The sequence below is a fragment of the Pygoscelis adeliae genome, unplaced genomic scaffold (genome assembly GCF_000699105.1).
Source record: "Pygoscelis adeliae isolate BGI_AS28 unplaced genomic scaffold, ASM69910v1 Scaffold54, whole genome shotgun sequence".
Classification (NCBI taxonomy): domain Eukaryota; kingdom Metazoa; phylum Chordata; class Aves; order Sphenisciformes; family Spheniscidae; genus Pygoscelis; species Pygoscelis adeliae.
Genome location: NW_008824982.1, coordinates 2,789,529 through 2,812,815, shown reverse-complemented (window position 1 = coordinate 2,812,815; position 23,287 = coordinate 2,789,529). Strand labels below are relative to the sequence as shown.

Sequence of the window (23,287 nt, the reverse complement as noted above, 5' to 3'; positions counted from 1 at the left end):
GTTAAGGTCTTCAGAGACTATTAGGTTGATAAGTGTTTAAAATATAGATTCTGTAGTGCTCAGCGTTACACCACCAAAATCTTTCTACAGGTCAAGCTTGCTCTCCAACATTAGGAAATGGCAGAACCAAGGGGTACACATACGTGTGTCCATGTAGATAATCCTAAACTCTTTTTGACTATACTATTTGCTAACAGGATGTTGCTGAGCAGATGTTCCAACCTGTGAAACAAATAGGTCAAGCCTTTTGGCGAGTCCCACTTTTAGCTAGTTTAGGAACACTTAGAACAGTTGAAAGGGAAGGGCTGAAGGAGAAAAATTTTAAGCGGTCAACGCAAAATATCTTTAGTGTTGGAAATGGCTGAAACATTTTTCCTAAACTAATCATCTTTACTGGAAGAATAATCTGTCATGGCAAGTTTTGAACCCTACCAGCTGAAGTTTGGCAGGGCTATATGTAGCTGACTTCAGTGATAGTCTTTTCAATCAACGTTGCTTATAATGTGATCTCGGCTCTATCAACAATTGTATCCCATCCCTTTAAATAACTAATCTTATGCCTGTTCCAAATAGAAATACTGTCAGCAAAATCTGCAATATACATAATCATTGTCTGGATTCTTTTGCAATATACTGATTTTTAAGAGCTAATCTAGGCTTGAAAAGGAGGTTCTTTCTTTTGGGAATTGTGTTTTTCCCCATACTTGAAGCCATCCAAGCTCTAAGAAAGAAACATATGCTCTTATAGGCTGACATTTGGAACTTATGGCTTTTAGGTTTCTGAGTTGTTTCGTTGCCAACTATGCCTCAAAAATATGGATAAAACTACTTTTGGCTTAAACAATTTTCTGCAAATATTTTTCATATTGAATTCACTTCTGACAATGATATTGAGTCAGTAATTGTAATAACTATTTTACAAGGTCACTACTTAAACTTATGTTTACCTTTTTAATATGAAATTCCATTTTTTATTATCAGCTCTTTTTTTTGGCATTTAACTTTTGCCTTTACTTTCTAAATTGTTTACTTTTCAAAACAAAAGTGGTTGAGTCCTTTGATGATCCTCCACAACATAACTAGCTTTTTTCAGACATTGTTAATGAATCTTTTGAAATGACCCTTGATTTTGAAACTTGATTACCGAACCATATGAAAAGGTTATAATATGAAATAATAGTACTAAAATATAATACAAGTGTGAGAATACCTTCATTAGTGTAGTCTCTCTGCCCTCACAGATTAGATGGTTTATTTCCATTAAAATCAAGGATTTAGACTCATTTAAACGAGCAAATGTTTTGGCTTTCTTTTGTATCACATAAGTCTGATGCCTCAGAGTGGTTTGCAGTGAACTATCAAAGAAAGAGATCCATTCCTCTCTACAGAAGCAGAATACCACACATTCCCTGAGTAGCTGCTTCTGAAAGAGTGAAAGTCGTTTGAATTTTTTTTGGCAAAGTTACAATAAAGTGCCATAAGAGTGTCAACAGATGCAGCTTTGTATGCCAGCATCTGGCTCTGATTCATGGTGGGACGATATAAACAGGGAATAATGGATAGCTGTTTTGCCTCTACGGGATGGTGTCAGGATTTTATGCTGATAACATCCCCATTAAGAGATCAGTGTCATTTCAGAGTTTGACCAAATAGACATAGCTTTTGGGGTGAGAGGGGAGTCATAGACAAGAACTTTGTTAAAATGACATCAGTGGATGTCTTCTCATAGTTTTACATAACTGAATAGAAATGTAAAGAAGCACTATTTAGACTCCAAATGACAGCTAAAACTGTTGCAAGAATTGCACATTAATAAATTAGTTAGAAATTTTTCAATAATTAAAACTTAATTTTCTGGTTTTCATACATATATTTAAAACTACTCTTCATTACTTCCTTTCTTTCAGACTTTGAAAAGTATTCAGAACTCTCCCCGGAGATTACTAGAGGAATAGATGCTTCTGTCATTCAATCATCTCCATTTATGTCATCAGCAGAAATAAATGTGTTGACAAGTGTTTCATCATATGAACAACTTTTTTATAAACTGATGAACAATTAACTGTCAACTCTGAAGATTAATCCAGATGAGGCTTTGCAAATTTTGGGGTACAGTACTGCCTTCAGAGCAAGAAGGCATGTTAGTTCTTAGGTACCCTTCCTGTTTAAAAAGTAAAACTGGAAAAGTTTCATAGCTCCCAAACTCTCCCTTTAGCATTTCACTAAAACAAATACCTGGTTTGCTTGTTTTCTACTGTAGGGGAGAGGGCTATTGAGTAGGTAGCATCAGAAAACATCTCTCCATAGAAAAAAATAGTATTCTCTAGCGTTCTCTCTCAAATTTGTAAGCCTATAACTCGGTCCACAGTTTTTCATGCTGAATTTCTCCAAACAAGAAGCAAATAACATGTTATTTTCTTATTTATTATGACTGATTTTTTTATTGCACTGCATCAAATATATCCCCAGAGAAACTACACTGGTATCAAAGTTGTCCCCATGTAAATGTAAAGTAACAAGGTGAAAAGTTACACCCTGTCATTGATATATCCACAACACATCCTAGTCTTTAATCACGTAGGAGTGACACTTAAAAATGGTTCAAGAGCCTAAAGCATTTTGCTATCTGAACAGCAGAGGGCAAGTATTTAACTCCAGTGCTACAGCCCACCCACAGCAAATACAGACGTTTTTACTTTCAAAATTAGGCACTTAACGCTCTCATGTTTTTTGCAGTGATATACTCCATGATCTTGCAATATTGATGTGCTTTTATACCAGTATCTCCATAAATCTTTTTGGATATTAAATGGCAAGTATCATATTGACAATGATGTCTTGGACTTCTCTTACCACATTGTGTAATAATAATAATCCCTGCTCTTTGACTGAGTACTTCTTGACAATGGAAGAGAAGAGACAAGCCTTTGAAGAACATTGTAGACATGAAGGGCATTCAGTCTGCCACTTCTTTCTGGGACCAAGCAGACTGTAGGATTCCCTATGAACTCTTGCCACAATTTGCCTGAATTTCTTAACTGTCTAGGTTTGTCTTTTTTTTTTTTTTCTTTTTTCATGAGCATATGTGCAAAGGGTGAGTCTTTGATGATTTTTTAATGAGAAGGTGGGATGACTGTTTCACCCTATAGGATACACTCTCACCATGTAAACGCGCCAGAAATCCTGATGAATTTCTCCAAGGAAAATATTTTTTCAACAGTATAAGATTAGCAAAATCGTCTGCATCACTTTGGCTTTTAGACCCTGGCATGGAAATACACAATAAACATGTGAGGGTAAATTGATGGAAGGGAAGGAAACAAGTCATGTAGTGGTATAAGCTCCATAGGGTAATTGGGTGCTTCAGTGCAAAGATTTTAGATAGGCTAAATTGGCAATAATATCATATCTGTGCTCCCACTGTCTTTGTTGTCAATTAGGTAACTGTAAAGCTCATCCAGTAGTGAGTCCAGTGTACTGTGAAATGCAAGTTGTTTAACCAAAACTAGAACACAGTAAAACTATGCACATAAAATAAACTTCCAAGTGATTAAAATGAAAACAAAATCTGACCATAAATATACAGTATGCCTGTGGGAAACAAGGGTGCCACGTTACAACCAAATACCCAAGAGATGCTTATCATCACTCTTAATTCAGCAGTAGGCAGCATGCACAACCACATGCTGAGGTGAGCATGCAAAAAACCAGACATGCAAGAATCCACTTTAGGTAGCTGCAAAATAAAAAAAGCATTTCATTGGAACAACTCCTTGATCTGCCAAAGTGGTTCAGGAAACATAAATGTAAAGCAAGCTGGCAAACATTGCAGGGAAAGCAGGGGAGGAGTGGTAAAACAGGAGTATGGCACAGGGGGAATAAAATAGAGCAGATCCAGAAGCATGTGCTACATGCTAAAAGAGTGACCAGTTAGTGTCCCTGAAATCCATCCACATGGGTGAGGATTTCAAACTCTCTAAGGGCAAAAAAAATAGTTATGAAAATCAAGTTAAAGGTTTCTACTAAAATAGAACCTTTTCTCCCACCAATAAACTACAAAAAAATGAATAAGAACACTAGAAATATTACTCAGAACAAAATTCAGGAATATCAAATAAATTATCAAATACATGGAATAGACCATATCCATGAAACTAGACAAATGAAAGTCAGTGGCCTTCTCTATCAGAAAAGCTATCTTGGACCTCAGAAATACCAGTGCCAGTAGAAGAATAGAGGTGCCAGTCAGAAGCAATGTGTCTCAGCATCTCTTAAAAAACAAGCTTTCTTCTTTAGGTTTTAAAGTTTTAGAAGTAAAACTTGGAAAATTAACCCTGGAAGAAATGCATATTAATTCTTCATTTACAGACAGCCAAAAGGAGTACAAAGCAATTTGGACAGAGCGATTTGTTAATGCTGAGACAGTACTGCCCATACTTGGCTGAGAAACTGTAGTCCGGGGATAAACAAGATCAGAAAATCTATCCTTTGGAGGAAAGGTGGTTCATCAGACCCTCTGAGAAATTGTCACTTATCACATGCATGTTAGACAGAAAGTAAAAAATATTCTCAAGCTTCATACTTCATCAGATAAAATCAGAAAGCACTTTTTTATGCTGTATACAGTAGAGCTCAAGAGGGCTATCTATAAATGCCTCAGTAGAATCCAGGGTAGGTCACTGTTGCAGTCATGATATTAATGAGATGGACTTCTGGTGTAGCAAAACCTATCTGAGTTTATGGCTAAAACTCCACTGATATCTGTTGTAAAGGGCTGAGAACCTCAGATACTTTTCTTTTATAAAAAGTAAAATTGCTATTGATATTGATATAATTATTGTGATTTACAGGAGTGGTATAAGCTCCATAGGGTAATTGCATGAAACTAGTCGGTATCAGGGACAAATGCTGGCCAGAGAAATGAGAAAACCAGCTAACGCTTTAGGAAGCAGCTTAGCAAGAATTCTCCCTTCAATGTCTTCCTATGACTTTGCTATTTTATTTATTGGGGTTTTTTAATTTATTGTTATTTATTTTGCAGTTTACATACATTTTATTCATTTCTTAAAGCTAAGACTGCAGTAACATGACAAAACTTTGAATAAATGAACATTTCAGCCTCATTTGCTAAAATCAACACAAAAGCATTAACTGACCTCCAATAGATTGTTCAGGTGACTGTCAAAATGTATTAATTGATATATTTTGAAAAGTGTATCTAATTAATGAAAGCCAAGGATCTGAGCTTTACTTTTAATTATTTGATCACTATAAAATGCCATCTTAAATGGTCTACTTGGCTATAAATTCTTGCATAAAATTTATGTAAACCTAAAATAATCTAATGTTGCCAGTAACGAATATGAATTTTTCAATAATACAAATATTAAAAAAATATTGTCAAAGAATAAATACTGAATGATATTCTTATTACTGACATTATAAATCCATATATTATGCCTAAGGAATCTAATGAATAGGACACTGTTCTTATAAACTCATGAAGACAGAAATTCATATTGGGTGTAAACGATCCTACAAAAAGCCAATATACCTATGTAAAGGAATTTTCTATGAGAAAAATATGTTTTTTCTCCTTCACAAATGGCAATATTGGGATTGACAGAAATGATTCCTGGTTTGAAAGTATTGCAGTGTCAGAATGACTGTAATTAAATTCCTTAGCTGAATTGCACTCAGATCTCTTTGTTTGGACAATGTAATTTACCATAAAATATATAAACCGATAAAAGGATAAGATATAGCAGATTTTAAAGCTAATTGGATATTAGGGTTATTAAAGGGACTTAGTGTGCTGGTTTTTTCTCCACATTTATCTGTTCAAGAAAATGAATTACAGTAATATTTCAGTTCACAAAGACCAGTGTGAAATGAACACGTTGCCTGAGAAAGGCAGTAACAAACACTAGCTGAGCAGTGTTTGGTGGCACTCTCCGCTTCTCAGAGACCGCTCACACAAATTGCTTCTCAGAGACACGGTTTGGATGTTTCAGCATTGCCTTGCACAGCTTGTAGGTTGACTAAAGCTTATTTTGAAGGCAATGCTTTATTTTACCTCCCGCAAAAATGCATCAGGTTCCATCACAACAATCGCTCACAGCATTTAACTTCAGATGTTGACAAATGACTTAGCAGGTCAAAAAGCAGTTGCTTTACAGGTGGAGCCATGGGTGGACTTTTGGAGACCCTAAGTTAAGGGGCTGTCCCCTTCCTTTTCACCTATAAATCAGATGATTTAAGCTGCTTTATGACTTATTTCCACTTTCTGGGGCCTCAAGCTGTCACCCTAGCTGTTCACCTGTAAGGCCAGCTGACCACCTAATGACCATTGAACATTTTTCAGCTGTTTAACCTGTGGTTTCTTAGCACAACTCTGTCATAGCACGCTGAAATGACACAAGGCAAACACTGGGAGGCAAGAGCAGACAGTCATGTCTTTTACCTTCTGAAATTCAAGTCACTACAGACTTCCCTCTCTATCTCCCTTCTCCCCTTCATGGTCTTCCCAGTTTCCTCATAGCTGGAAAGGTCAAAACTGAAAAGCAATCTTCTCCAAAACTCCCTTCCCACAGCATGTCTGTTCTGCCTTAGGAGAGTGTCAAACAGCCCAGGGAGCCATCTGGAAAAAAGAGCTCTGACGTGTCAAAGCTGCTTGCAAATGTCAGGAGAACTATAAGAGAGTTCTTGAAGATCTCCATGCAAATCTCTGTGTTGTGATTTATTAATGTGTACAGCTGTATAAAGCCAGAAACTAGATTAATCACATCTGGTACAGGGGGTTATTTTTTAAATCAAAGCGTAACTGAAGGTCTCTGGAAGGTTTTGCTAACCTTTCTCCCACTCTGAGTCTAGTCCAGTCCCTCTGTTTATAACCATCTGTCTTTAAAACTCCTAGAGGTGATATAATACTTTGCTCTCTTTTAATGGAATCCCCTATCTCTCCATGTCACTCTCTGAGAACAGGCAATACAAACCCTCTCTCTCCCTCCAAAATCCCAAGCTTTTTCATCTTCCCTCCACAAAAATCTGTGTCCTCCCTCTCCCCATTTTGAGAGTCTCTGTTTCTCAGCTACTTCCTTAGGACTTCCCAGCTCTGACGGGACCTGGGCATGCCAAGAGAGGACCTAAGCCACAAAGTAGAGGTAAGAAAACACATCCAATTCAGAGAAGGACCAGCAGAGAGCTTCTTGAGCAAATAACTGACTAAACAAAGCTTGTAAGGTTTAGTGTGTCCCTAAATATTCTATCCTTGACTCTTTTCATAAATATTGTTGCTTATCATTCCTAGGATTATGCCCTCTCTATAGTATGTCCTCTTGCACTGGATTTCAGAAGGAAGGGTGTCCATTTAATAAGGTCAGGGTAGCTTGACTTAATATTATGAGACGATGCTCAGTCATCATCAGTAGCTCTAGCTTCTTTTTTTGGCTAAGAATTAAGTATCTGTGTTAGAACAGATGAGCATGGAGACGTGGGAAGAAAGAAGATAGAGCACAGAAGTGATGGATCAGCTAAGATATTTTATATACCGAGAACAACAATGGCAGTTCTATTTTTGAAGCATTCTGGGGTTAAGGCTTGGTATTTGTGGGGGAAAAAAACCAATAAGCTATTAACAATAAGCTCTTTCCTCTTGCATCTCAGCCAAAAAAAGCATGGAAAATTTTAGCAATTTCTATAGCCTTCCATTGACTCTACTTTTAACATAACCTTAATTTTAATGCATGCATTGTAGACAGAAAATTAAAAGCTTTAATAATACAGCCATTAGCTCTTATGCTTTATTAAAACTATTTGCACACCCTTTGTTGCACTTGTGAGAGCTTTCAACAATACAAAACACACTTTTAATACATAAAGGAGCAGAAACTCTCAGGGAAACAGAAGAACATTAGAACAGAGTTCAATGATGTAGGAAAGTACCTGGATAAAAATCCCCTTGCGCAAACATGTCAATCACATAGCGACAGAATGCATATTGATCTAACAGAGCAAAAAGGAAAAAAAGAGTAAGGAAGAAAGTAAATTTAAAACGTTGTTTCTATTTAACAGTTGTTTCTATTTAATGTTGTTTCTGTTTAACAACTAACTCTTCTTCTGGGCCAGCAGGGTGCAGTGCACGCCCCAGGTCAGCAGTGCGCAGCCTCGGTTTTGGCATACGTCCTGACCCCATGTGCAAGTACTGTGCAAACTGCTGCCTGGCCACAGGTCCCAAAGACTTTTTCTTATCCTTGAAGATCCATTTCAAATAGTCACAGCCAGGTGATAGAAAAAATCAATAAAGTTTTATATCACAGTATTTTGTTAATATTGTTTTAACAGTATAATCAATATGTACATTTAGTGAATGGGAATATAAAGAGAACTCTGTGTACTTACACTCCTGTAGCAATGAGATTTTCCACAGAATTTTGTCATTTCACTACAGAATTATTTTCCAAATGCTAATCTTTGCAAATATATGTCTATATTAAATCTGGAGAGATATATATATTAAAACTATGTTATTCAGAAATTAATTAAGGCTTCTGAATCTAAATGAAACTTTGATTTCAGAAATGTTGATTGTGTATTGATTTCTCCTATACATAAGCAGAGTTGAAGACCTTAATAAAAATTTCTAACATTAAGAATGGTGAAGAAAAGTTACCAGTTGTAACTGAGTGCAAAAGAATTTAAATATTATTGCTGGATTCTCCAGTTGGCCAGAAAAAAGCACGTTGCCCCACTTGACTCTAAGGGACATTAGCTTTGAAAGTTAATGTTGATGACTAAATGCCAGCTCTGGTTAGCTAAGCTAGTTCCCAGCTGTCCTGGAGTTAAGCGTATTCATCCGTCTGTCCTAGACTGTTCTAGCATAGAACCATAGTTCCTAGGCTACAGAAGTTATACCTCTTCCTCTCTCCACCTCCTGTTGCATCTCTCTCCTACTCACCTACAAAGCCGCTTACTTTCTCTTTGCCAACTTCAAAACAAAATTATGCAGACTTTGGAATACTTAAGATTTTAAAAATGGCATAACTCTTATATTTAAATGCAAAATGACATTCCCAAGTATATAACACTCATTGTATTATTTGCTTTCTTACATAGTTCACCGGAGCATCAGTATTAGTTGATGCTGGAGATTTTATGTGATTGCTGCTCTGTTATGTTGACTGCCATAGAAGTCCTTGGGTGGAGAACTGCAGCTTTCAAGTCATGATTTCCTATGCAGTTGTAGAAATTAGGAAAGTGTTTACAAGCTGGGCAAATATCCAGTTGTTTCTACTAACCGATAGGAGCCCATGCAGCTATTATTTCCTGTTACTGAGATGGCGAGGGTAATACTACTCAGTATTGTAGAACCTGGGGCAAACCTTTCAGGATGTACACAGGGCTGTGGCTATAAACACTGCTTTTAAAACCTTTAATGACTATTCATAATAGTTTCTACTTTCATATTTAGGAATGCAAATTTATCATTCTGGCTGGCTCCAGCTTTGGATTCCATCCTTAAGGAATCTAAAGAATTTGGCTGCAGTATCTGCCCTAAGTCTATGTGCAAATTTTCTGAAAAAAGTAGCAGCATATGTGTGAGAAAACATGCACAAATCTCTACTCTCAGTAAGCCCATCTAAAGCCACTGAAGTCAGGAAAGTGTTTGCACTGACTTCAACGCACTTGCAAATAGGGCCTCAGTATTAATAAATAAAATGGACCAAGACCAATTCTTTAGCCCAGAAAGCAAATGGCAGGGCACAGCTCTTGCCCACAAAGCTGAGTTTTCCTTACCCCTCTTTTGCCAAAACAAACTGCCTTCATCCATGCTGCCCATTGGGAAGAGCCCCTGGACCATTTTGGGGCATTGTACAAAAGACTGCTAAATGGGATGGGACAAAACCGTGTCAGGGACATAAGTTGTATGGACAGAGCACAAGCCTGTGCTGGTTCTATTTAGGTTATGACATAGACATAGCCTGAGGGCCTAGCAGCTCACACCATTTCATTGATACCAAAATAATCAATTTTTTAAACACAGTAATATAGACAGACCAGGATTAAAATAGATTGTGGGTGTTTGGGTTGGGGGAGGGGGGGTTGTTTGGTTTGGTGTTTTTGTTTGTTTGTTTGGGTTTTTTTTGTGGAAATGTAATTTGAATAAATTAAAAAAAACCAAACCTTAATCTTGATTGTACCTCAGAAGAAAGATTTTGTATTAATCTTCTTCTTGTAGGATTTCTTTAGTAATTCAACCCCTGAAAACTGGGATTTATAAAAAAACCTGAAGGCAGAATCTCTGAATAACAAAAATAGCATTTCTACTGTATATGAAATAATAAGGTGCACTGTAACATCCCATTGAGTTCACGGGAATTCTGCCAATCAGCAAACATTGAAACCTAAGGAATTTTAAATGAATATGATTTTCCAAATGTCTCTTCATGGCTAAAAATTCATTTTAATTTAAACTCCCTTGTTAAAAAGAGAATTTCACACTATAGTTTTCACCTTATAACTCTGTAATAGTGGCACAAATATTCATCTGAGTACTAATAAATCACGTCAAAGTTTGGGACTAGATTCTTATTGATAAAAATAGTCATAGATATTTCTGTCATTGGGCCTCATGTGATTTACCCCGGGAGATGGCCTATCTTTTTTAATTTTAATTTGAGTAAGGAATGATGCAACAGCAGGGAAATCATAACAAATCTTCTGTGTTTACTGTTATATTTTTTACATTGTTGCAGAAAAGCTGGCAGAACTACTCCCTTGAGCAAGGAAAGGTAAGGGTTGCAGGATCAGGAAACCTTGGCAAACCCTCATTGACTTCAAAATTACATTCACCTTGGGTCACAGTGGGACTGAAATATAGAACTGAATTTTCTGAGAGTATCCAACTGGGCAGCAGTGGCTTATGGTGGAAAAAGGAAGGATGAAAGTAGAAAAGGCAGCTTTCACCAAACGGGTGTAGCCCTATCTCCAGTGATAAGGGCAGCTGAAGAGGCTCCTTCCTTCCTCCACTCCAGCTGCTCATTCCCACTTTCACCTGCCATGGTTCGGTGCACAGTCATTGGGGTCACACTCTCAAGCGGACTTACAAAGTGGTCTGTTAATGTTTGATGTTAAGATGGATCGTTTTGCTAATATTTATCAGTTAAAGGGGGGGGGGGAAAGAACCCAGAAAAACCAAACAAATGAAAAATCATGACCGCTATCTATTGCTCTCTGTAATCTTTGACCCTTACTTACTTAAAATATTTTGCTGTCAGGGAGTAAAGTGCCTCATCTGCACACCATTGCTTTTTGAGAGCCTTATCCTGAACAGTATGGAGTGGATCCCCCTGTGCACTGAAACTCTGTCAGAGCAAACAAAAACTGAAAAGGATTTGCACCTCCCAAGAGGAGCTCAACAATTTGCTGAACTTTCCCCTTGGTTACAGCAATCAGCATGAAAGATGCTGCTTTGATTTTATGCCTCAAAGGCTCCAGTATTTCAAGTAAAAACCAAAATTAACTAGAATAGAAATAAATGCTAAAAAATATTGGTTCAGCACACTATGCATTTCAGAAAGGGGGTTATGTCTCAAAATCTCTCCTTTCAGATTTCTAGAAATGTATAATTTAGGCAACTCCTAAGGGGCCCAGAGCTGATGGCTTTGAAATTCTGAGAGAATCTGCCTGGGCAGATTCAGATATCCAGGCAGAGATGGCTGCTTTGATGCTCAGGCATAATGATTTATCTGTGGTTATCAGCTGAAAGGATCAGATAGGTGCGCCACGCAATGCTGAGCTGCCTTTATTAATGTCAGAATAATCCTGTGCCTGCAGTGTGGCAACGTGTACTACAGAGCCAGGTCCTGCCGCCTTCATCCATACAAAATTGTACCTAACACCATGGAAGAGCCACAGGGAAATCAGGGGACCAGTCAGTGCCAGCTTGGGAGTGGACGAACCCAGGCTGACTCTGACAAAGAGGAGCATATAGCTGACACCTGTGTTTGGCGTCGATGCATGTTGATCCTTTGTTTCTTAATTTCTTCCTTTCACCAGGGTAATGGCATTTCTTTCCTTTTTAGGAGAAATTTGGAAGCTGATCACATCAAATTACATCAGACAAGTATATCACTACGTCATACAATACCTGGCAACATGACAATGCCTCATATAATCTGATGTAATACAAATTATTACATTCCCTTTCCTCTGCTGCTACTTTCCTTATTGTTACGGAAGACGTGCAGATGACCCAAGAGGTCATTGGACAGTCTGTATTTTCCAAAATAACTTTATTAGCAATACACTACATAAGATGCTACTGAGCAAATCCATGAAGACACCAGCCTATCTGAAGAGAAACTGGTCCTTGTTAAAGAAGGATTTAAACTAAAATGAAACTTTAGCCATGACAAACAGTTAGAACATTCTGGTTATTTAGATTAAACTTAATTTATTCTTGATAGTCTCCTTCTAGCAGTCTGAGATTCATCTGGAATTTATTTGTACTGCACTTTTGTTTTTCATGGGTGGACTTTGGTCCTTGCCAGCTTTAACTTCATTCTCTCTGCTTCTTCCCTACTACCTTTTTAAGATCTTCCTCTGTTTCCTCCTGGTTTTGTTTACCTTTCTTTTCCGATTTAGTTACAGTCTGAAGAGCTTTCTCTTCTTTAATTTTCGGTTTGGCCTTTATTAGCCCAAGTTCTGTTGTTTTAGTAGTCTCTGTCTGCTTGACCTTCTCAGTCGTCTTTGCTTCTCCTTTTCCATCCTTCACTTCCTTTTTAACTTTTGCTTCCACTTTAGTGCTCTTTACTTTCTTCTCCTCTGCAGGTAATAAAGAACAAGCTTTCAGTGTCATTCTTTCCCCCCAGAATAATACTCAGTACCATTTATTTTATCTTGTGCTATTACTAATGAGTTTTCCTTCATCATTAACACCTTGCTCAGATCTGATGAAAGCTATAATCCCCTAAAACCAGACAGACTTAGACAGAAATATGAGATGCAAGCATGTTTTCTCTTCAGTCCTGTACCAAGTATTTGACTGATACTAAGCATAGCAGGCTATGGCAAATAATATTCAATGATTTTAATGACAATATGCTAGCTTTTATGGTACAAACTAGGGAGACAAATGTTGGTCATGAAGCAAACAAATATGGGAGGTACTTCCAGGCTAAATCTGATTAACTTTAGACTTCAGAGATCAGAGCTAAACTCTGTGTAAGCTGTAAAAGTAGCTGATTTAAAGTGTGGCTATTTGTAAGTGTTGCTTTTATGCACCGATTCTAGGTCTCTGCCCAAGAAGTTTTGAGTTCTTGAGTCTCTTTCTACACCAATTCCACAAGCTGAAAGACTAGTCTGAGACAGGCCAATTCATGATGCGCTCTGCAGCAGAGTGAGAAGGTCTCCAAACAGAATTACTGAATTGCAAATATCAGTGGCTGAAGCTACACGAAGCTTGGTGAGACCACGACTATTCCTTCTGCTCGTATGTATCAGCAGCTTTTTCTCATCTGAGTCATGGATGCTGACAGTATGTGTGTTTCTAGTTCACTTCACTGGAAAACCCAACAGTAGTTTAAAATGACACTGAATACGGTTTAAACTAATCTGTTTACTGTGATGTTCATATTTCTATTTTCTTCATAGCTCTAAAGGTCTCCATCTTTAAGGTAAAACTTGAATGCTACAAAATCCACGTCTTCTGTAAGACTCTGGACTTCTATTTCTATTAAGCCACTGGGCTGATTAGACTGATTTTATCAATGTGTAAACTGAATAGTTCTACCTATTCTAAAATAGAATACAGATATTTATATAAGGGCGATTCCTTCTTACAAACAAAGCCACGGCATGACCAAGTATTGCCAGCTAGTGAAGAAAGAATTTGCTTAACTAGTTATAGTGAAAATGTATATGTCAGATCACTTACATATAGGCCTACTTCTTTTACAGGGAAATGGTGGTTCTTACCTTTAATTCTCACCTTTGAAATTTCAACAGGTTTTAAAAGGGATCATGCGTAAAACTAACCCCTGGATGTTCTAGAGACATTTTACCTCTAATTATATTTTAATTTCATTATAGTGTCATGTAGCTGATTTTTCATATACATTATATTATCTGTTCCAATAAAGTAAAGTTTATGAATTTTAATGTAAGTTCTGGTAAAAAATGTAGTATAAATAAATAAATACCTTTGGGAGGAGGTCTCTTTTCAGCTTTTTCATGTCTTTCAGGTTTGTCTTTTTGAATTACTAGAAATGAGTACAATTGTATATTAGGGAAAAAAAAACCTCACAAAGAATGAGAAAATATTGCTAAAACACAAAAACATCCCTGGAAGTTTCACATTTCTTCATGATTCCTGTTTTTCAGTTTGCAAAATTCTTGCTTCTTTTTCTCAGGTTCACACACTGGGGTAAAAAGCTTCCAAATATCTGTTGAGACTCACCTAACCAGAAGACAAGACAGTCACACAGATCTGAAGCTCTGTAGGGAATGTTTATACTGCATATTCCAGATGACACAAACTTGCTCGGCTGAGGTCTCTTTTCAGCTTTTTCATGTCTTTCAGGTTTGTCTTTTTGAATTACTAGAAATGAGTACAATTGTATATTAGGGAAAAAAAAAACCTCACAAAGAATGAGAAAATATTGCTAAAACACAAAAACATCCCTGGAAGTTTCACATTTCTTCATGATTCCTGTTTTTCAGTTTGCAAAATTCTTGCTTCTTTTTCTCAGGTTCACACACTGGGGTAAAAAGCTTCCAAATATCTGTTGAGACTCACCTAACCAGAAGACAAGACAGTCACACAGATCTGAAGCTCTGTAGGGAATGTTTATACTGCATATTCCAGATGACACAAACTTGCTCGGCTCAGGCTCTGAGCAGACACGGGCTTGATCTTCTTGTGCTCCCGCCAACAGGAAACCGTGTGACTACATTCGTCTTATGGAAAGGGATTTTTCTTAGCTTGGGCTCACTGTCATACAAACACAGTCACAAGCCTGGTGCTCACTTCAGAGCCCAGCTCGAGTGAGTTCATGTCTGCACAGGATGCACTGTGTAAACACACACTGCTATGTCCCAGAAAGGCTGTCAAAATTTTTTGCAGAGACTTCTATCTTTCCTCTCTCGGTTGCCATCCAGACATATTGCCAGAACAAAACAGCCTTGAGAGTTAATTACACTTCTTTCAAGTGATAACTACATAATACCAACATCCTCTCCAACTGAATTCCAGCCTGGAATTGCTGCCTATATGAGCCATGATTTAAATTTAGACTGGTTTTTCTTTTTTTTTAAGATAGCTGTTTCTTAGGTGATGTGTTTAAATAGCATTCATATCACTGAAGCTTTCTGGAGCCTTTAGCAGGCTCCAGATACTTCAGAAAGAAGTATCCTAAGTCTCTTTATTGAGCGTAGGGAAAATCTCCTGACTGTGGTGGAAGTAGTCACCTGATTTTCAGTACACCTGTTCCCTGAAGTTGGCCTGGACCTGAGCATCCTCACTTCCTAGCGACTGCAAGTGGTTGAAATGGCCCCTCAGCACTGCTGGTAGCTGATCCAGTTTAGAGCAGACCCCAGACAAAAGGGAGGTGAGCCTGGCAATGGATAGCTCAGCATACTGCCGGCATAAATGTGCCCTAGGAAGTGCTGAAGGCAATGAGGGCCCTAGCGCACCGAGTCCACCCACAGGGACTCACATGGCATGGAAACTATTCAAGAGAGGGTAGCACGTCTATATGTCATACTGCAGGAGCACATCTCCCTCACTACAAAGTGGCCAAGTTCTTCATGCAATTTTCCAGCCAGTGACTGGAGTCATGTCTGCTATTAAACATTAAAGCTCTAAGTGATTATTTGGTTAGCTAGCAGAAGATAAATGGGTAAACAGGCTGGCTGCTCATTAAGAATATCTTAGTGATTCTTGGAAGTTATTTGCTTTTCAAATCTACACAGACATTGTGGGCATTTATTTTCTCTGGATTACTTCAGTGTGAATTCACTTTATAAAAAAGCCCTACACTTTCAAGTTATACACTGAAAGTAGAAAAAATGACTAAATATCCCTTTTAAAGAGCGACTGAACAATGGCTACCTATCAGAGTCTTTTAAGGCTTTAAGTCTTCCACTTTTTCGCTTTCTTCATTCCCACTTTCTGTTTTCACATTTCTCCTTAGAGTAAGGTCGAGTCCAATAAAGACTGTTTTGTACATTTTAATCTATATTGTCTGAACAGATTCAAATTAAACCTAATTAATTCATGCATCCCATCATCATGAGATTAATCTGAATGCCGTAACAGACTGATATTAAGATACATTGCATAGTATTTTTTTCAAGAGTTAACTGAGTAAAAGTAAGAAGAGACAAAGACTGAAACCTAACTTCATTATAGAAATATCTGGCTTCCAAAAAGCAATGCATGTAAAAAAACCCCCAAATCTTCAGAGCAAAAACATTTAAATGCTAAGCAATAATAAATGTTAGTCTTTAAAAAATGGCATAACAGGGCAAGCTGATTGGGTTTTTAAATCCCCCTGTCCAAGTCATAGCTAAAGGTGGAATTATCAGTCAAAAGAAGACTGAAAATCACCTCTCATACACAATATTGCTTCAGAATTTATATGATAATTAGTTGATATATAAATCTTAACCAAAGCCACTTCTGCCATGGAGGACAGTACAAATCATGTACTGAAATGAAAATGTTATTGCAAAAAATAAAGGCAAGAAAATGAAAATCTATTTTTGGATATGATGGAAGACCCAGACAGAGAGTTAGTAAACACTCTTGCATTAGGTCTGCACCAGACTGAGAACTGATACACAAGAGAAAGCCTTCTTTGCAGGTAAATTACTGAATCCCATTGTGGATGAAAAGACATCAGGGAATGCAAATATAATAGTCATAGGTTTACTTCTTTAGCTGCACAAGAATGATTCATAATTACCTCTGTGCATCAAAACAAGAAAACTGGGCAAGAAATATATGCTGAGCAAGACTTCACTCAGGGGTTGATCAAGACCTGCTCAAGCAAAAGTGAGAGCACCCAAAAAATGTAGAGCATGGACTAGAAGAGCTTTATATCTTAAATATTAATCTCCATGCTCTCCCAAACTATATAGACATTAAAATCTAAAATTGTACAACATCCCATAATAATCTGCATTACCTTTAGGAGGTGCTTTCTTTTCATGTTTTTCTGGCTTTTCGTGTTTCTCTTTGTGAATAGCTAGAAATAAATAACAACAACATTAACGGTTATTAAAAAAGAGAACTGTTGTATTTCAAGTGAGAAAAAGGAGAAAAAAGATCAAGAAACACAAGTAGGCATCATGGCTCTCCATGCAAAGAACCAGAAAGATTGATTCAGCTGCTGCTGTCTGCTGCTGATGCCAAAACACATGATTCGAACTTTCAAAAACTTGTCTACCATCCCTGAGGTCTCTGTCATCAGCTGGGGGAGGAATGGTCCTTCTGGCACAACTGTAATCCCATGAAAGAAGTTAGTCAAGAAGAGTCATGCTTATTTATGTTGTTTACTGGTTCATTTTATTTGTTTTGTTTATATAGTCATTTACTGGTTGATTTTGGTTTGTTGGGTTTTTTTTGAGCTTTCTTGTTTATTACTTTGGTTCATTTCTGAAGGGTTTTCCGAACTCCACATAACAACTAACAGTTTTTCCAGCTATGAATGATTAAACTCTATAATTAATTACAAATCTAATTGCAATGGCATTATAACTAATGCTCTTGGGGTCTTTTTGTTTGCTTTTAATTTCCACTTTACAAACTGAAATAAAGTACACTGTAGTGACTAGATTTCTGGCTCAGGTTTCAGGATACACCTGAGTTGTGCAATAGTCACTGAGTGGTGGGTAGTCTGGAATAGTCTCCTACGTGGGCTCTGACTTGCTAATTTATTGCAATTAATGTTTACACAGTAACTTGTCCACGGGTGTGCAGAACCGATATTTGTATGCGTTCATATCCCCTGAGGTATCCTATGGGGACCAGGCGTGTGAAAACACTCAGCTGCATATTTGACTCCGGCATATGAATTTATACTAAGAACACAAAAATGTACGCATGAGCATTGCTATGTACTCTCCAGCCTTGTGTTGGTGTTTCAAAAGAAAATAAGAATTGTGGAAGACAAAGCAGTGCTAGGTACCTATTTATTGCAAGTAACTACTTAAAGAATTAGCCCTGCCCTATTCAATGCCTATGCAACAGCCCTACTCAGTACTGTATTTAAAATGTTTTTTTTTCACATGGCCTGCCTCATTACCTTTGTTTACAGGTTGTCAGATGTTTTTCCTGGATGACCATATTGTCTTAGCAACCATACTTACTGTGAGTGTTGGAAATACTCAGAGATTACTGGGAGATTATACTAATCCAGAGTATAAAATATATTGTCTCCCTTCCTCAGAAAAAAAACAACAAACATACGGAAGGACTACAAAATGCTACTCAGTCTGTATGTCTGCAAACCTTTATATGATCTCATGATCTGTATTCATAAAGTTCTATAACATTTTTTCCAATCAAGGGGACACATAAATGGAAATTGAGTAGACAATCAGCGCTGGGGTAACTCAAAATGTAAAATAAGTTCTGACATTAAATCATTACCTGCATGCCTTTCCTTTTTTTCAGGTTTTTCTTGTCTTTCCAGTTTGTCTTTATGTGTCACTAGGAAAGAAGAAATGTGTTCATATATATTAAAAAAACTGCGGAAAAACTCAAGAATCAAAAATAATTCTACCAAGATAAGCCTTAGGAGTCAAAATGGCAAACTGTGTTACTCCTGAACTATCCCGTGCATATCTGCACAGCATACGTCATACTACATGGGTGTGAGCAGACAACTCTGGCTAACAAGTTACTGCTTACCATCCAAGCCATGGTAACATGCCTCAGCTGTTTACTACAGTAACATCATCGCTTGCAATTGTCTGTCCATTCCTGAAGTGAGATTTTCAGTCAAGGACTAAGGCAGAGCTCACAGTAAATGCTGCTGCCTGCACTAGAAAGAGGACATCACCTGGGCCACCCCATACTGTCAGGCAGAGGTTCATAAAAACCCTGGAATCAACCCTGGAGCATAAGAGCATCACATGCACAAATGACACATCTCTCACTTGCCAGCTGGCTTGAAATGGATAACCAGTAATGGATACAGATAGCTAGTAATGGATATGGATAGCTAGTAATGGACACTAGCTGAGGTCAGTCCCTGGCAATGATGATCTCAGAGCCATAATTAGATGCCCAGTACGTGCAAAGTAAAAACTAACATTATGACAGTGGAAACTGTATTATGCTATCCAGTCATTCACATAACATTTTCCACTCACTTAGGATTTTACACAATAATTTTCCAGACAATGGGAAATAAACATGTGGATTTTAGAGCACTTCAAAAAAATCAGCTGTGAAACTGCAAGCTAGCTTTAACTCTAACTCCTGTGGAGATTTCATCCCAGTTTAGTAAAACTCCCTTTGTCAAACATGAGAAAATAAAGAAGTTCTTTTAAAGTACCGTGAATTCCATATCTAACTGGAAGCAAAAGAAGAAGGGTAGGGAATATTCAGGCGCTCACATTTTTTTAGCAATATAGTGATGTAATACATGAGAATGAGTTCCTGACATAGCTGACTGAGTCACTTCTAAGTGACCGAGTCACTTTTAATTATTCTCTGTGTCATTAGATAACTTTCCTAAACTTCATCACAGAAGGTGATTAGAAATTAGAATAGGATGTTATTTACTCTCTCCGTTACCTAAATCTTGAAAAGGGAATGTATTTAAAGGAGAAAATAAACAGTTAGAATACAGGGATGCAGTGAAACTTTAGAGTCTCCCAGTCACACTACAATGAAATGGGCCTTAGAAAGACATGCATCCATAGTCATAGTTTTGAAATATAATGTACAGTCTGAAAGCAATCTTTCTTAGCACTATGAATACAGAGAATCTCTATACGTAGTAGTGTTTTAGTAGCAATTGTAGCAATAGTTCACTAAACAAAACTAAGTAATACGTTCCCTTTAAAATAAAATACAGTTAGGTAGACAGAATATTAGTGGGAGTTATGATAAGTTAAGGCAGTATAATATTTCTTATTCTTCTTCATTGGCTATCTGAGATTGGCTGGGATCATTTTTTCCTGTTCTAAGAAACTTTTAAAAACATTAAATATTGTTCTCCTATCAAATCAAATTGAGGAGTTTCCCAAGTTTTCCACAAAATAACAGAAGAAGTCTTAATCACACATTCATGTTTTAATATGGGACATTATAGTCTTTGCTCTGTCATTTTTCTAAATCTCTGAAAAAAAATCTCTTGTTACCACCATTCCATTTTCTAGTAGTAAATATTCATTCTAAGAGAAACCTGAACTTATGTGCCTGCCATTAGCCTCTAGAGTCAGTCTTGCTAACTGAGTGTCTTTTGAATTATTTATATAAAAAGGAAAAGCTCCAATCAGAGACCATTAGTAAGGCCTAGTCAAGCACAGATTTCAGGAAGGTGCACGTTCACTTGGGTTGTGAGACTCGTGTTCTTGGTCTGAAATAAATCAGCCATGGCTGGATATTGAGTCTTCCCTTTTTGGGTGATTTATTATGACCACTGGCCTATTTGCTCTTCCCGAATGGGTTTCTTCCTCTAGCCTAATACTTCATTAGTCACGTTTTTGTATAAAGGACATGTCCTCAGAAGGGTTAAAGTGTTTTGACAAGTAGGTATGTCCCAACAGAATTCCATTTTGCCTAAAAATCCCTCACAAGAGGCAAACTATATGGTGGCTCTTGGAGCCCAGAGCTAACTCATGAGTTGTGGGTGGAGAGGAAGCAGTATCCTGATTCTGACTCCTGTAACAGACAGATCTGTAATTTGTTGTTGGCATACACCAACAGCAAATTAGTAAATCCTCTCTAACACCCTCTCCCCAACATCTCTGAAATGAGTCTGGGGAAATTTTTTTCTAAAGCAGGTCTCTGAAGCAGAATGCCTCCAGGGACCGTGCCCTCTATGTTATAATTTACTCATTATGTTTTGCTCAGAAGTATTCCCAAAGACAAATATTATGCTTGGATTTATTCAAAAATAATAAAAAAGGCACCTATTTATGCTCTGGGCATCTTTTACTTAAGTTAATAATACAGTAAAAACTTCTTCATTAATCTCTGAATATAATTTTAGCTTTTCTGCAGAGTGATGAATTCAAAGTGCTTTTAAAATCCTCATTCCCCTTCCAGCTGGCTTTCACAACACCTCCTCAATCCTTAAACATAATTGGGATTTACAAGAAGGGTATAAGAGTCAATAGATTAGACTGTTTTGAACCACTGGCAAAAAGACAAAGAACATCAAATGCTGAATACATACCCTTTAGGGGTTCCTTCCTCCCAATTTTTTCTTGTTTTTCAGGTTTGTCTCTGTGAATTACTAGAAATAATAATAAAAAAAAACCCACAATAAATCTGTGATCTGGAGGTATTATGTACACTTATTATTTCACCAAAGTAATCAAGGAAAATTATTTGTAAATTCAAATAATGGATTTTAGCTCTGAGTCGCAGGTACTAGATGATATATAGACCTTCTTAATGTCAATATTTAATTCCAGGTCCAAGAGAAATATTTGTCCTTGAATAAGCCTTCAGATGTTAGACCATATTTTTGCAAAATAAGTGATTATTCAGCAACCTTGACCTTATCTGTGGGATCTCTTTTGGTCCCATTACAGAAGCACCCTGACTCTAAGATTTCTGACAGAGGAAATTATTTTCAGTCTTTGACAGCATTGCTTTCTATTCTTAATAAAAACCAGCTAGCATATTGCTTTCCATGCTCTTTTTTCTTTATTTTTAGCTGTTACTTCAGCCACAGGATGGATTAACAAGAAAACATCTCTTTTAATCAGAGTGTAACTTCAGGAAGAGCAGCTGTTCAAAACACAACCAACTACACGTCCTGCTAGAAGCCCACCCAACTTTCAGACCATGTTTTTGGACATGGTTGTATTCCACATCCTAATGGTTTAGACAGACAAAAACATTCCTTGTCAACCTCTACTACCAAAAGACTAGAATTTTGCAATTTCAGGGAAGAAATATTTTCTTGACAATACTCTTTTTCTGTCAACAAGTAAACCACAGAAAATACAACTCTGATTAGAAGACAACTGCGAGCTTTATACACAAGCACAGTAATGTTTTTGCATACATTCGTTTCACCAGCTTTGCAGCGAATGTCATTTCACAGAGGTGCAAACATTCTTTTGTTGGTTAAATATTTCCTCATTAAAAAATAGGTCCATGTCTTTAAGAAAAATCGTTCCAAACAGCCAGTAATTTCATTATATCTTGCACGTGTTTGCATTATCCAAATACATTTCCAGTCATAACAGGTAAATTATTGTTGATAACAATTAGCAGTACAGCGGAAAGAGATTGAAGGGAGATTTTTCAAAGCCTTTAAGGAATGCGGACAGCCAATTTACACTAAAAAAACAGGCTGTGAAGAACACAGCAGCACCAGCAATTTATTATTGAATGAATTACAGACTGTAACTCATTCAATTGCTTTAGGACATCTAGTAACATACCAAGGAAAAGCAGTCTCCTCTCTCCCTATACCGTGTAGACCTTAGACCGAATATTTTTGCAGAAACTGTAGCATGCTTTTACATCTTACATTTGTATTAGCAGGTGCTAGCTCTGTGCAAAACACTTTGAGCCAGCGTGTTGTCAGTTTTGGATGGGGCAATAGCACATTTTTGCAAATAATAGCTCTGTGGTGGTCAATGGCAGTGAAACGCAAGCTTCTGCACATCAGACAAAAGCCCTTGTAGTGTTTATGCCAAAAAATATAGCTGAACTATGCAGAACAGACTGGCAATCAGAAAGCTTGTTTTTAGCCACAGAACATCTTACTTGTGTAAGGGAGACTGTTGTGTTTTGTGTTTTGTTTTTTTTTTTTAATTTATCTAGTTTCTCCATAGCATTTCCTTATTTTATGCTTTGGAAAAAAAGACAAAATGAGCCTTGAATGACACTAACTGAATTGAGTGTCAGCAGACCTTAAAGTGGAGGGAAAAATCTAATTTAAGGTTCCTTCACATCATCAAAATGGTATAAAGGGCTAAAATGCAAAGAAATATTAATATTTGTGTGGACTCCAAGCTAAAAACACAGAGAAAGGATCAGTTGGCTCCTGCTTGAGAAATAAAAGTGACTCAGTGTATCTGGGCAGGA

The 23,287-nt window shown here is 37.2% G+C and overlaps 1 protein-coding gene across 1 annotated transcript in view; it reads right to left on the bottom strand.

Moving 5' to 3' along the window:
* The window catches only part of TRDN (triadin), a 113,904-nt gene that overhangs the window by 21,757 nt on the left and 68,860 nt on the right, over window positions 1–23,287 (bottom strand). The window contains exons 7-12 of the mRNA XM_009325680.1: window positions 21,417–21,476; window positions 18,656–18,715; window positions 17,190–17,249; window positions 14,202–14,261; window positions 12,628–12,825; window positions 7,945–8,004 (exon numbers count right to left, since the gene is read on the bottom strand). Coding sequence (XP_009323955.1) covers window positions 7,945–8,004; window positions 12,628–12,825; window positions 14,202–14,261; window positions 17,190–17,249; window positions 18,656–18,715; window positions 21,417–21,476 — 498 coding nt within the window. The remainder of the gene's footprint in view (window positions 1–7,944; window positions 8,005–12,627; window positions 12,826–14,201; window positions 14,262–17,189; window positions 17,250–18,655; window positions 18,716–21,416; window positions 21,477–23,287) is intronic.